Genomic DNA, 12,803 nt, shown 5'->3' with positions numbered 1-12,803 from the left:
GTAGTCGCAAGAACTGGTACCACCAGACCTCTGGTGGCAATATTACTCCTTCACGCGGTCTTCACTCCCATCTCCGGTCCCAGGAATAAGCCTTGGCGCAATGAGTGATGACTACATGTAAAACTGACGCTACTGCTTCTGCCAGCATCTTCAAATCCAAAAGACAGTCTTCATGATGCATGGACACTCCTCTTTCGTGTACTGGAGTGGACAGTCCTTGCAGATCAGAAAAACTGGACTGAGACGGGCCTGCGTGGCTCCATCAGTTAAGCGTCTGCCTCTTGATTTTGGCTCAGGTCATGATCTCACAGTTTGTGAGACTGAGGCCCACATGGGACTCTGCACTGACAGCGTGGCACTTGCTTGGGATTCTCTCTCTCCCTCTCTCTCTCCCCCTGTCCCCCCTCTGAAAATAAATAATAAATAAACCTTTAAAAAGAAAAACTGGACTGAGAACACTCATGTTTGAAAGCTACCTAAAGAGTGTCGTGTCACTGGAAAGAACTGTGATCAGAGACGTTGAGTCTTCTCATTATTGATATTGGACTAACTATTGGGAACTTGAGGGACGCCTGGCTAGCTCAGTCATTTAAGCGTCTGACTTCAGCTCAGGTCACGATCTCACAGTTCATGAGTTTGAGCCCTGCGTCAGGCTCTGTGCTGACAGCTCAGAGCCTGGAGCCTGCTTCAGATTCTGTCTCCTTCTCTGTCTGCCTCTCCCCCATTCACAATCTGTCTCTCTGTCTCAAAAATAAATAAACATTAAAAAAAATTTTTTTAATAAATATTGGGAGCTTGAATGATGGAGATGTCATGACACAGACGAGCTCATGATGGTATGATTACAAGGCTTCATCTCAGTGTTCCCGTAAGTATGAAGTGCACATATTTATAATTTTCACTTATCACAGGGTAAATTTAAAATTGATTCATAAAAAGGTATCTTTTCCCAGATTTCAAAGGACACAGAAATTTGTGAAGGATACCATTTTTACTTCCTAAATGCTTTCTCCCCTTCTAATACCACTTCCCTACATTATCTGTTAATGGAGTTTTGTGCATATCCTTTTGGGGTACACTGATAAACAAACTATTATGCAAATGGTCTTATGGGCCCCCACATTAGCTATAAATTTTTATGTGGTGAACATGCTCATATATAAATTACTGTGAATTTCTCCAACTAATCTGTTGAAATAGTCCCAGTAGTTCCAGTTCACTGGAAATAAGGATACACAAAATTAGTATTTTGAGTCAAAAGTAGACATTTCCCAAAACTGTTTAGATTGTCATCCATCCTGTCCCCCTGCGTTTATGAGACTTCTGTTTTCTCAAACAGTACAAACATTAGATGTCAGTGTTTTAATCTTTGACAATGTGATGTTACAAAGACATTGCTTCTCTTCTGTTATTGTTCAGTTCAATCATCTTTTTTTTTTTTTTTTTAACGTTTTATTTCTTTTTCTTGAGACAGGGAGAGATAGAGCATGAACACGGGAGGGTCAGAGAGAGGGAGACACAGAATCTGAAACAGGCTGTCAGCACAGAGCCCGACGCGGGGCTGGAACTCACGAACCATGAGATCACGACCTGAGCTGAAGTCAGCCACTTAACCGACTGAGCCACCCAGGCGCCCCAGTTCAGTCATCTTTATATGTCCTTAACCCTTACTAGTTATTTGTTGTTTCACCTTCCTCTGTGTTTTTTTGTTGTTGTTCATTTCCCTTGGAAATGTCTTTGTTAAGCATATTAATGTTTGTTAAGCATATTAATGTTTGTTAAGCATGTTAATGTCTTTGTTACTGGTTTCTAAGAGATCATTTGTGATTAAGGATATTAACTATTTGCCATGCACTGCAAATGAAATACTATGTTTTCTCACCAACACTTTACAGTGATGTTGTACTTTTTGGTTGTACAAAAGTTGTGTATTGAAATATAATAATTTTCTGCTTTAAAAAAAAATATCCAAGAGGAAGATGGCAGAAAATACCTTCTGAAAACCTCAAGATAGAGGAGCTAACGGTAAGAAATAAATGAGCGTTAAATTAACACTATCTTAGATAAAAACCACACTTGTACTAGCTCACAGAGACAGTGCATACTTACAGTTATGTGAGCACTGAGGAATCATCATTGCAATGTTGAAATATTCAAAGCAAATTCCACACCGCAGCAAATCATCTAGTGTCTGAAATGCAAAAATTCATATATACCTGTCAGAGAGCCACCAAGACTGGACCATCTGCCACAGAACTTTCTCCATCCTCTAAAAAACCCAATTTAATAATACTCCTTTGTGAATATACAAACCCAAAATTAACTCCACATAAACTGCAAGAGATCTTGACAAATAGAGAAAAACCTCTCCCACATGACTTACACATTCAAATGTCAGGTTACCAAAAAGGCTTTAAGACAGATAAAGTGACACTACAGATTCCTGCTCCGTATCGGCAACCCTTCACAAAAGGGCTACTCCATTCCTGTTCCATTTGCCATGTGTTTTCCAGCTCTTACTCCAAGCTTCTTCCTCTTCAGACCCCATTCCCTGGCCTACAGTCACTGTTGGGTAAAAGGTACCAGCAAGCATTCACCACACAAGTTAAGGACAAAATTAGAGAATAAAGTCAAACACTCAAAAGCATCTAGTTGAAACCCTTACTTCACAAATGAGGAAGCAAACACACATAATGGGCATAAGTCAAGCCAGGACAAAACTTCCTGTCTCCCTAATGGCAGTCAGTCCCATGCTTTCTGCATAATACCACATTAGTTACTATACGGTAGAGCCAAATGAGGAAGCCCTGGAAAGAGGTAGAGCCAGTGACAGCAGAAGTAAGGCAGCAGTTAACCTGGGAAGGAAGACAGATGTGCATCAGCCTGGAATGCAATCCAAACAGGAAAGGATCTATTCTCACAACCCAAAATCTTCTAAACCATTTAAAATAAAATGTTATTCTGCATTCAACAGAATGCTGAGCAGATATGTAAGAGAAAAAGAAAAAAGAAAAAAGAAAAAAAAAGAAGGAGCTTTCTCATGTACCAATATGGAAAGACTGCCAAGGTAAGTGCAAAGAGGAAGTGAGGCAGGCTACTTTTTGTTAAAAAGAGAGGGTAAAATAAATATGTATTCTATTTTTACCTTGGATACATATGAAGAAATTCTGAAAAGACACACATTAAGTAATAAATAATGGCAACGGGGGTCAGAATACTGGACAGATAAGGGACAAGTTGGAAGGGAGACTTTTACTTTTCATTTCATATTTTTTAACTATGAGTGTATTACTTAAATTTTAAAAATACAAACAAAAACGACTAATGTCACTAACAGTCTATACGATGAAATACTGTGTAGCCATTTAAAAAAAACACACACTTTTAAAGAATAATTAATGCCATGGGAAAACGTTCATGTTTAATGGAAACTAAAAAAACAAAACAAAAATCAGAGAACAAATCTACAATACATCACAATAAGACTATACAGTTTAATCTCTGTAATAATCTTATGAAGTCTATACTATCTATATCCCAGTTTTAAAGATGAAGCCTACAGTGTTTATAAGTGGTTGAATCAAACCCAAGAAGTGGACTCCAAAGGGTTCCCAAATTTTAAATCCATATATGCATCATACACAAGAAAAACTGAAGGAAAACAGGAGAAAACATTAAACAGTGGTTATCTCTGGATGGTTGGATGATAAGTAACTTTCATTTGTTCTTTTCTTTAATCTGAATTTTAATTTTTTCTACTCTATATACATACTCCATTCATAATCTGTCAAAACTAGAAATTCCTATTGTTAAAAATCCAGGGAAATAAACATTAAAATGTCAAAACCTTCTAATATTTTCGATGGTAAGCTACCAATGACACCAACCACTAGAAGACTGTGTTGAAAATCAATTAAGAGCAGAGACAGGACCGGAAGCCAGAGTCCGAGCATCCACTCTCTTGTGCTTTCTTCTACCTAACCATCCTCTCTCTTCTGGAGGAGTAGTTCTGACACATGCCCAGCAAGATTTGTGGAAGGTGATACTGTATCAGATGAACTATAACATTCTTGTAAAAACTTCTGGTCACGCCACTTCAAGACCATAACATGCAGTGCAGGAAACAGAGAGCGGTCAAGTGGAATGCTCCAGGGCTTCTTCAACTTAGATAGAAGAGGGCAAAGTGGAAGGAGGAAGGAAAAAGTGAGTGAAAAGACTTAATAACTAGAGAAAAAGTTCTTAAGTTTTTTTGGTCACAGATCCCTTTTAAAATAGGGATAAAAACTATGAACTCTCTTCTCAGGAAAACACATACAAACAGAAATTTTATAAATAATTTCAAATACAAAAGTCTGTCCATGGATCCTAGATTATTGGGATTGAGAGGCAGATTTCACCTCAAAGGAAGAAAGCTTCAAACACAGTTTCCAGGAGCAGCTAATTCTTTGTCCCTGGAAAAGTTCAAGCAGAAACTATGTAACAAATTGGCAAATACATTATAAAGGGATTAAAACACATAGATCAATGGAACAGGAGGGAGAGCCCACAAATAAACCCACACCTATACCGTCAATTAATCTACAACAAAGGAGGCAAGAATATACAATGGGGAAAAGACAGTCCTTTCAATAAATGGTATTGGGAAAACTGGAGAGCTACATGCAAAAGAATGAAACTGAAGCACTTTCTTACACCATGTAAAAAATAAATTCAAAATGGATTAAAGGCTTAAATGTGAGTCCTGAAACCAAAAAACTCCTAAAAGAAAACCTAGGCAGCAATTTCTTGGACATCACCTTAGCAACATATTTATAGATATGTCTCTTCGGGCAAGGGAAACAAAAGTAAACATCCAAGCACTGGGACTACACCAAAATAAAAGGCTTTCACACAGCAAAAGAAACCATCAACAACACAAAAAAGGCAACCCATTGCATGGGAGAAGATGTCTGCAAATGATACACTCAATGGGAGGTTAATATCTAAAATACATATAAAGAACTTATACAACTCAACACCAAAAAACCCCCCAAATAATCCAATTAAAAAATGGTCCGAGGACTTGAATAGACATTTTTCCAAAGAAGACATACAGATGGCCAACAGACACGAAGAGATGCCCAACATCACTCATCATCAGAGAAATGCAAATCAAAACCACCATATCACCTCACACCTGTCAGAATGGCTAGTACCAAAAAGACAAGAAATAACAAGTGTTAGTGAGGATGTGGAGAAAAGGGAACCCTCCTGCACTGTTGGTAGAAATGTAAATTGGTGCAACCAATGTGAAGAACACTATGGAGGTTCCTCACAAAATTAAAAACAGAAATACTATATGATCCAGTAATTCCACTACTAGACATATGCACCCCTATGTTTATTGTAGCATTTTTTACAAAAGCCAAGGTATGGAAGCAGCCCAAGTGTCCATGGATAGATGAATGCATAGAAAAGATATGGCACATATATACAATGTAACATTACGAAGCCATAAAAAAGAATGAGATCTTGCCATTTGTGACAACATGGATGGATCCAGAGGGTAATATGTAAGTGAAATATGCCAGACAGAGGAAAACAAACACCACATGATTTCACTTATATGTAGAATCTAAAAAAACAAAAAAAATGAAAAAACAGCCCCTTAAATACAGACAACTGGTGGTTGCCACCTGGGAAGTGGATGGGGGAAGGGCAAAATGAAGAGCATTAAGAGGTACGAACAATAAAAACAAAATAAAAGACCTATTAGAAAAGTAGAAAAGAAATACTGGAAGGGGGCTGACTCTCCACTATGATTCTAATATGGGCTCCGTCAACCCCATCATTGAACACTGTCGGGGGCTGAACCCTGTATTCAGTGCCCTGGTGAGACATCAAATCCAGAGAAGACATGGAACCTGCTTCTAAAGAACATTGTGGAAGTTGTAGTAATATATAAAATATGCTCAAATCTACACATCAAAAAGCTTTATAAGCTTTTATTTCCTTTATCCAATTCAATCTTCACAACAACAAATAAAAAGGGATGAAAGGAACACTTCACACATGTTAAGTGCTAATGATGATAATAAAGACGTATTAATTGAATGCTTAGTACCTTCCAGATACTACCTTCAACCCATCAGCAAATAATCTTTGAACATGCACTATGTGCCAAGCACAGTGAATAAGCCAGACAAGATCCCTACCCACACACATCAACTCATTTAACTAACCGTATGAACTATTTATTTTCGTCTCCACTTTGAAGAAATTCAGGCTGAGGCAGGTTAAGTAGCCGACTCAAGATGACACGGTTAAATAAGAGCCAGACACCAGATCTAACCCAGGACCCCTGAACTCAAATCTATGTTCCTTTCCACTGTAACTTTGTGTCAAGGCCACCACATCTCCAAAACCACAGCTTTCCTAGACCCCTCCACAATGTCAGCTTTTCACCATGGGGCTATCTCGAGTCCCCAAGCTCTGTAGATGACACTGATGACAGTAAAAAGAATAAGACCCTATCCCCCAAGTCCCCTCACTTAATCCTCAAAGTCAAGTCTTATGAGTCAGTGGGACAAACACCATAATCCCCAAATTTACAAAACTGAGGAATAACAACTAGAAAGTGGTCTTGCACACAAACAGAAATGCATAATTACAGAGCAAGAAGAAAAACCAAGCAACTGATTCTTAGCTAGCACAGCAAAGTGTATTTGCTCTTGATCAAGCACAGCAGGAACCCAGGGCTCACCACTATAGCAAATGGAACTGGAATGACTTGCAAAAAAAAAAAAAAGTTACTTAAGTGAAATAATACAATGAAACAAAAGGCTAAGGCTGAGCCTGAACCCTGATCTTGTTTAAAAGCGATGCACAACTGTTAGGAGTTAGGACAGGTCAGGGAGGGGTTAGAGCAAACCAGCACAAGGTGATTAGAAGAAATGAAAGAATGGGAAGGAGACGACCTGTTTCGCTAGGTGATTAAATAAGTGTTATCTGATGGAGGGTTCAAACCAAATCAAGTCCGTTGTCACTAGGGGAAATTCTCAACTAATGTACTGCGAGAGTTTACGTAATGCTCGACAAGTAGTAGGCCCTCAGAAAGGATTAGTTGTCACTGTCGTTTTCACCGTTTGGACTATTCTTCTCGAGGTCATTGTTCTTGCTGAAAATACCCGGTTCCAAAAGGCGACCAACATAAGTTCCCCATAAGGGACCGAGGCCTGACACCGTCACTTCTCAGCAGGAGGCTCAAATCTACCAGGTCGCCCAGGGGCAGAGCCGAACCGGGTACCCTGGCCCAGCTCGAGGCTCACATCACATCCTTTCTCCTCCTCAAGGCGGGGCTGGCGTCCCGGACACCCGGGTGCCCCCAACCTCCCCAGACCACTCACCTTCATGACTGCCAAGCCTGGAGGCCACCGAGGCTCGACTTGGGAGTCCATGGCTTCTCCTAAGTAGGCTGGGGGGTCCGTCACCCACTGTCCTCCCCGCGCTCCACAGCTACTCGAAATTCCCCGCGCTATGGCGATACGTCAGCAGCCAGCGACGCGCCTGAGGCGTGTGCGGAGCCTGCTGGGAGTTGTAGTACATGAGCGGAGCGCCGCCAAAGACCCCCCCCCCCCCCCCCCCCCCACTGCGCACGCTCCAAGACCCCCGCCTTTGCCTCTCAGGGCAGGTAAATGGTTGAAAAGCCCACGTTAGGTTTTGTAGCAGACCCTTGATAAATAGATGCCTGTGGAATGTTAGGGAAAGACAGTCAGGAATCAAGTCAAATCCAGACCTTGCCAAACCTCTCAAGGTCCAGGCTCATTCCTCCTCCTCACCTCGCCCTCCGTGATTGCTCCCCTCTCTGAGCGGGTGTTTCCATACCTAGTATTTCGTGTCACCCCATCATAACCGTGAGAGGTGAATATTACCATTGCTAGTTAACACAAGAGGAAACTTGGGCTCAAAAAAGTGAATCATACAGTGTCATTGCCCAGACTACAAATAGGGCCTTTGGACTTTAAACGGGAGTTCTTTCTTTTTCTCAAATTAAAATAAAAAAAAAAAAAAAAAAAAAAAAAATTCTGCAGAGACAACCACCCTAACTCTTTCAGATATTTACTTTCTTATATTTCCTATGCAGATATATAGATACGGCTTTTTTTCCCCACAAATGTTATTAAATTAAATGCATAGCTTTGTCAACGAGTTTTTCTGTTCCTTTATTTAACCACACATCTTAAGGCCTCTCCATACTAATACGAACATATTTACCTCATTCCTAGCTACAAAGTCAATAACATAGGTGTACCACAATTTATTATTCCCATTCTGTGGAGCATATAGGTTATTTCCAGTTTTTCACTATTGCAAAGAGTTACAATGAACATACTATCTATATACATCTTGGCACACTTGAGGCAAGATATGTGGGGGATGATGTCCTACCAATGGAACTACTAGGTCAATTTGTGTGCTCTTTTAAAACTGTGATAGCATTATATGATTTGCCAAAAAGGCTGATTTATACTAATGCATTTATACTCTCATCAAGCAAGTATAAGAATGCCCATTATCCAAATGTGAAGCTGACCATCATACCACCCAGTCTGTCACTTTAACTCAGCACTCCCCCACTGCTTTATGTGGACCTTCATTGCATCAGGTCTCATGGCCCCAAGTCAGCAGTTAACATTGCTCGGGTCAGACCCCTGCTGCTTGTCACTGCTACCCAACAAGGTCCATGCATTCATTCACTCATTCAACAAATACTTTTTTTTTAAGTTTATTAATTTTTGAAAGAGAATAAGAGAAAGAGAGAGAGAGAGAGAGAGAAAACAAGTGGAGGAGGGGCAGAGAGAGGGGGGACAGAGGATCTGAAGCAGGCTCTGCACTGAGAGTGGAGAGCTTGATGAGAGGCTCAAACTCATGAACCATGACATCATGACCTGAGCCAAAGTCAGATGCTTAACCGACTAAGCCACCCAGGTGCCCCAATAAATACTTTTTTTAAGTGCTTACTGTTGTCCAGGCACTTGAGCCACACTGTGAAGTAGGCAGTGGTAAAGTTGTTATTGCCATCATACAGACAAAGGCACTGAGGCTTGGAGAAGTTAAGTCTTCACTTCTTTAGGCTTGCTTCGTAAGAAATTCTGGCTCCCAAGCCAGAGCTGTATTCAATTGATTTTTCCCAGCCTATGCCCAATTATTCATTGGACAATAATAATATTAACAGCATTTGGACAAAAGACTTTAATACCCATTACAATAAAGGCTGACATTCATTAGACACTTGTGTGCAAAGCACTGTTCCAGGTGTTTTTATACAATTTGACTTATTTCAGACTCACTCCAACCAAATGAGGAAAAGGAAGTAAAAAGGTAACTCAGGGCATTCTACTGGTAAGTGGAAGAGGAAGGATTTGAACTCGGGCAGTCTGGCTTGAGTCCATGTTCACCACTACAGAATATTCTCATAAAAACACCTCATCATGAGAATTATTCTCATTTTATAGATTCGGCAAATGAGTCTCAGAGAAGCAAAGAGACTCATTCAAGATCACATAGCTTGTCACCACTACAGAATATTCTCATAAAAACACCTCATCATGAGAATTATTCTCATTTTATAGATTCGGCAAATGAGTCTCAGAGAAGCAAAGAGACTCATTCAAGATCACATAGCTTGTCAGTGACAAAGTCCAGCCTTGAATCTAGATCTCTTAACCCCAAACCTTAAAGGATCATCCACTGACACTTTATGGAAGAGTAATTGAGCAGACAAAGCCTCTGTTTAGAAGTTTGAGGCTCCCAGGATGCTGTACCTTATGGGGCTCCAACAGGAGGGTGGGGAGTGGCAGAGAGGAGTGGAGGGTTAGGGAATACAATGGGTTTGTATCAACCAATTAGAGAAGGGCATGCAAATGAACTCCAAGGGCAATTGTAGGTATTGCCTAGTTCCTGAGGCGGTAGTGGGGAGAGGGAGCAGGGGCTTGAAGAGACCAGGCCCCAGGTCTGAGTGCACTAGTAATCTTTCCTTTATGGTACTTGTAGGTTGAAAGTGACAAAAGGCTAGAAACGCGAGGGAAAAAGAAGAGAGAGAAAAGAGAAAAAGAATGAAGAAGGAGAGAGAGAGAGGGAAAGAAATGCAGTCTTCCCATTCAGTCATGAAGACAGATTGGGGATAGGCATCGCTAGTTGGTCCTGGGCTCCAGATCCAGCTCTCCATCTCTGGAGAGTCTCCAGGGTAGCACCCAGTGCCATTCATCTCTGAGTTCCTGCCACCAGCTGCTCACGGAGACTGAATGTATAAGTAATCACCGGGATCGGCCCACATTCCTGTGAATCTTTTCCTCACAGGCTGAACGATTCTCGATCCTGGTTACTCAATACTCGATACTTGATACTCTTCTTGCCCTCTTTGACAGCACCCACTCAAGCCCACCTTTGGGCCTGGAAAGGAAAGGCCAGGCAAGAGCACAAACAGGTTCTGAAAACAGCTTTGAGTTCAGGACAAAGGCATTTGCTTTGTCCTCCCCATGATATTTATCTGGCACCTTGGAGCCAATCCACTCTAAGCTTCTGTTTCCACAGACATTCTCTTTTTCTTAGATTGATAAAGAGATTGTACTTCCTCATTCAGGAGTGAAAACAAAATGTCCCATATTTGAAAAGCAGACTAATGCTCAGCAGAATCACGCTTTGCACTTAGCACAAAGTGAAGGTCTGGGATAGGGCCACCAGAGAAAATACAGGATGCCCTGTAAATTTCAATTGCAGATAAACAGCAAACATTTTTTTTAATTAAAAAAAAATTTTAACACTTATTTATTTTTGAGAGAGAGAGAGAGAGAGAGAGAGAGAGCACGAGTGGGGCAGGGGAGAGAGAGAGGGAGACACAGAATCTGAACAGGTTCCAGGCTCTGAGCTGTCAGCACAGAGCCTGATGTGGGGCTCAAACTCATGGACTGCGAGATCATGACCTGAGCTGAAGTCCAACACTCAATGGACTGAGCCACCCAGGCACCCCAACAGCAAACAATTTTTAATATAAATATATCCCAAATATTATACACGACATATTTATATGTAAAAAAATGCACTTTTTATCTGAAATTCAAATTTAACTGAGCATCTTGTAGTTTTATTTGTGAAATCTGACAACCTTAATCAGGGAAACATCCTTCCCAGGAAGTGTGGGGATGGCCACACCCTAAGGTCTCCCAGGGCCCTGATTTCCTTTGCAGTGTCTTTTCTTCACACTCCTCTCTGTGCTCCATTCTCTCCCTCTGAGGGCCCATGCCTGCCCTGGTCATGGGAGGGAGGTCATTGAAGGAGCTCAGGACTTCTTTCCTCCTGTCTTCCCGTCTTCCCCTCCCCTACTGAGCTGCTATCCACCTGTGCCAAGTGCTGGAACATGAAGGTGAACAAGAGAGTCACGGTCCCTGTTCTTAAGGAGCTGATACCTGAGAGGGAAGAGGGGACCCAGACAGAAACAAGGGTGTATGTAAGAAAATGAAGATAATTTAATAAAATGGTAAGTAATATGTAAGTGAAAAAGGATGATGCAATAGAGAGTAGGGAGCACTATAAAGTGGATAATGTGGGAACTCCTCTCTGAGAACATGGCATTGGTGCCAGGACCCAATAATGAGATAGGGGCAGCCATGCAAAGACCTGAGGGTGGAGGGCTCCGGGCCTTGATAAAAAGTTTGGATTTTAATCCATGTGGACTCAGGCTAGTTATTGAATCTCTCTGCTCCTCAGTTTTCTCCTCTGTAAAATGGGGATGTTAATAGTAGCATTTGCCTTACAGTGATGTTATGAGAATTACAAGAATTATTGTAACTAAGGTGCCTAGAAAGGTGCCTGGCAAGTAATCAGCCCTGTGTAAGTATAGCTGACATTGTTACCATGCTGCTGTCAGCACAGAGGGAAGCCCTTGGATGGTTTTAAGCAAGGAGGTAACATGATTTGACCTACATTTTCAAAAGGTCGCTCTGGGTAATAAAGGATTTTTGTGGCGAAAGAATAAAAGTACCAGAGGACAGTGACAAGGAGCTGACCAGGTTGGCAGTGGCCAGGAGGAGGTGAAAGTGCTGTGGGCTCCATGATTACCGTGGACCCCACCCTGCCTTGTTCTCACCAGTTTCTAACTCCTCCCACCTTGGGACCCCAGCCCCGGAGCCAGCAGGGCCTACTTTACATTGACAGACTGTGTCCATCATCTGCTCCACTTGCCTGTTATACCACTGCCTCTGGAAGCTTCTCCCTGACACTGATTGCCTGACCATAATCATAGCCTCTTCTTAGGAAGGGTACCAACCTTTCTTATGGATGCTTTCAATGAATGTTTACTGAGAACTTACTATAGGCCCTAGAGGTCCAGGCAGAGCTCACAAGCAATAAACTAGATGAAGAATATCTGCCCAAATCAAGGTCTAAAGATGGGTCTAAAGAGCTTTGAGATCAGAGAGGAAGAACTTTAAGGGAGGGAGCTGTATTACTTGAGATTCTTTTGGTTACAAATGTTGAGTTAGAAAGCCAACTCAAAATGTCCTAATCAAAAAAGGGAGTGTTTATGTAAACAGAAAGTCCAGGAGTAGGTATTCAGGTGTGGCCTGATCCAAGTTTTAGCAGGTTGGTCTCTTTTCCTTCCCCTCAGTCTCTCTTAATGCCTTACATTTGCTTTCTTCAGTGTTGTCTGAATGTCCTGGGAAGGCTTCTCCAATGTGGTGGCAAACGTGGCCTCCAGAAGCTCGGAGACTATGTTCCACTGGCAAAACTGCATGAGCAGAAACAAACACCTCATTCCCAACAGTCTC

General features: G+C 41.5%; 1 protein-coding gene across 4 annotated transcripts in view; it reads right to left on the bottom strand.

Annotated features, from left to right (window-relative positions):
• Window positions 1–7,518, bottom strand: part of RAD18 (RAD18 E3 ubiquitin protein ligase) — a 113,373-nt gene extending 105,855 nt beyond the window's left edge. For 3 of the 4 annotated variants that reach the window (XR_015248266.1, XM_086697531.1, XM_086697532.1), the window contains exons 1-2: window positions 7,386–7,518; window positions 2,110–2,191 (exon numbers count right to left, since the gene is read on the bottom strand). Coding sequence is in view for 3 of the 4 variants with exons in the window: in XM_086697531.1 (XP_086553657.1) it covers window positions 2,110–2,191; window positions 7,386–7,436 (133 nt within the window). In the remaining variant the exon portion in view is untranslated. The remainder of the gene's footprint in view (window positions 1–2,109; window positions 2,192–7,385) is intronic. The other variant, XM_025922046.2, reaches the window with a different exon arrangement.
• Window positions 7,519–12,803: the final 5,285 nt, after the last annotated feature.

This window comes from Puma concolor, chromosome A2 (assembly GCF_028749965.1).
Source record: "Puma concolor isolate L17-30 chromosome A2, mPumCon1.1.hap2, whole genome shotgun sequence".
Taxonomy (NCBI): Eukaryota; Metazoa; Chordata; class Mammalia; order Carnivora; family Felidae; genus Puma; species Puma concolor.
Note: the sequence above shows the minus strand (reverse complement) of the source record. Positions and strands in the feature narration are given on the sequence as shown.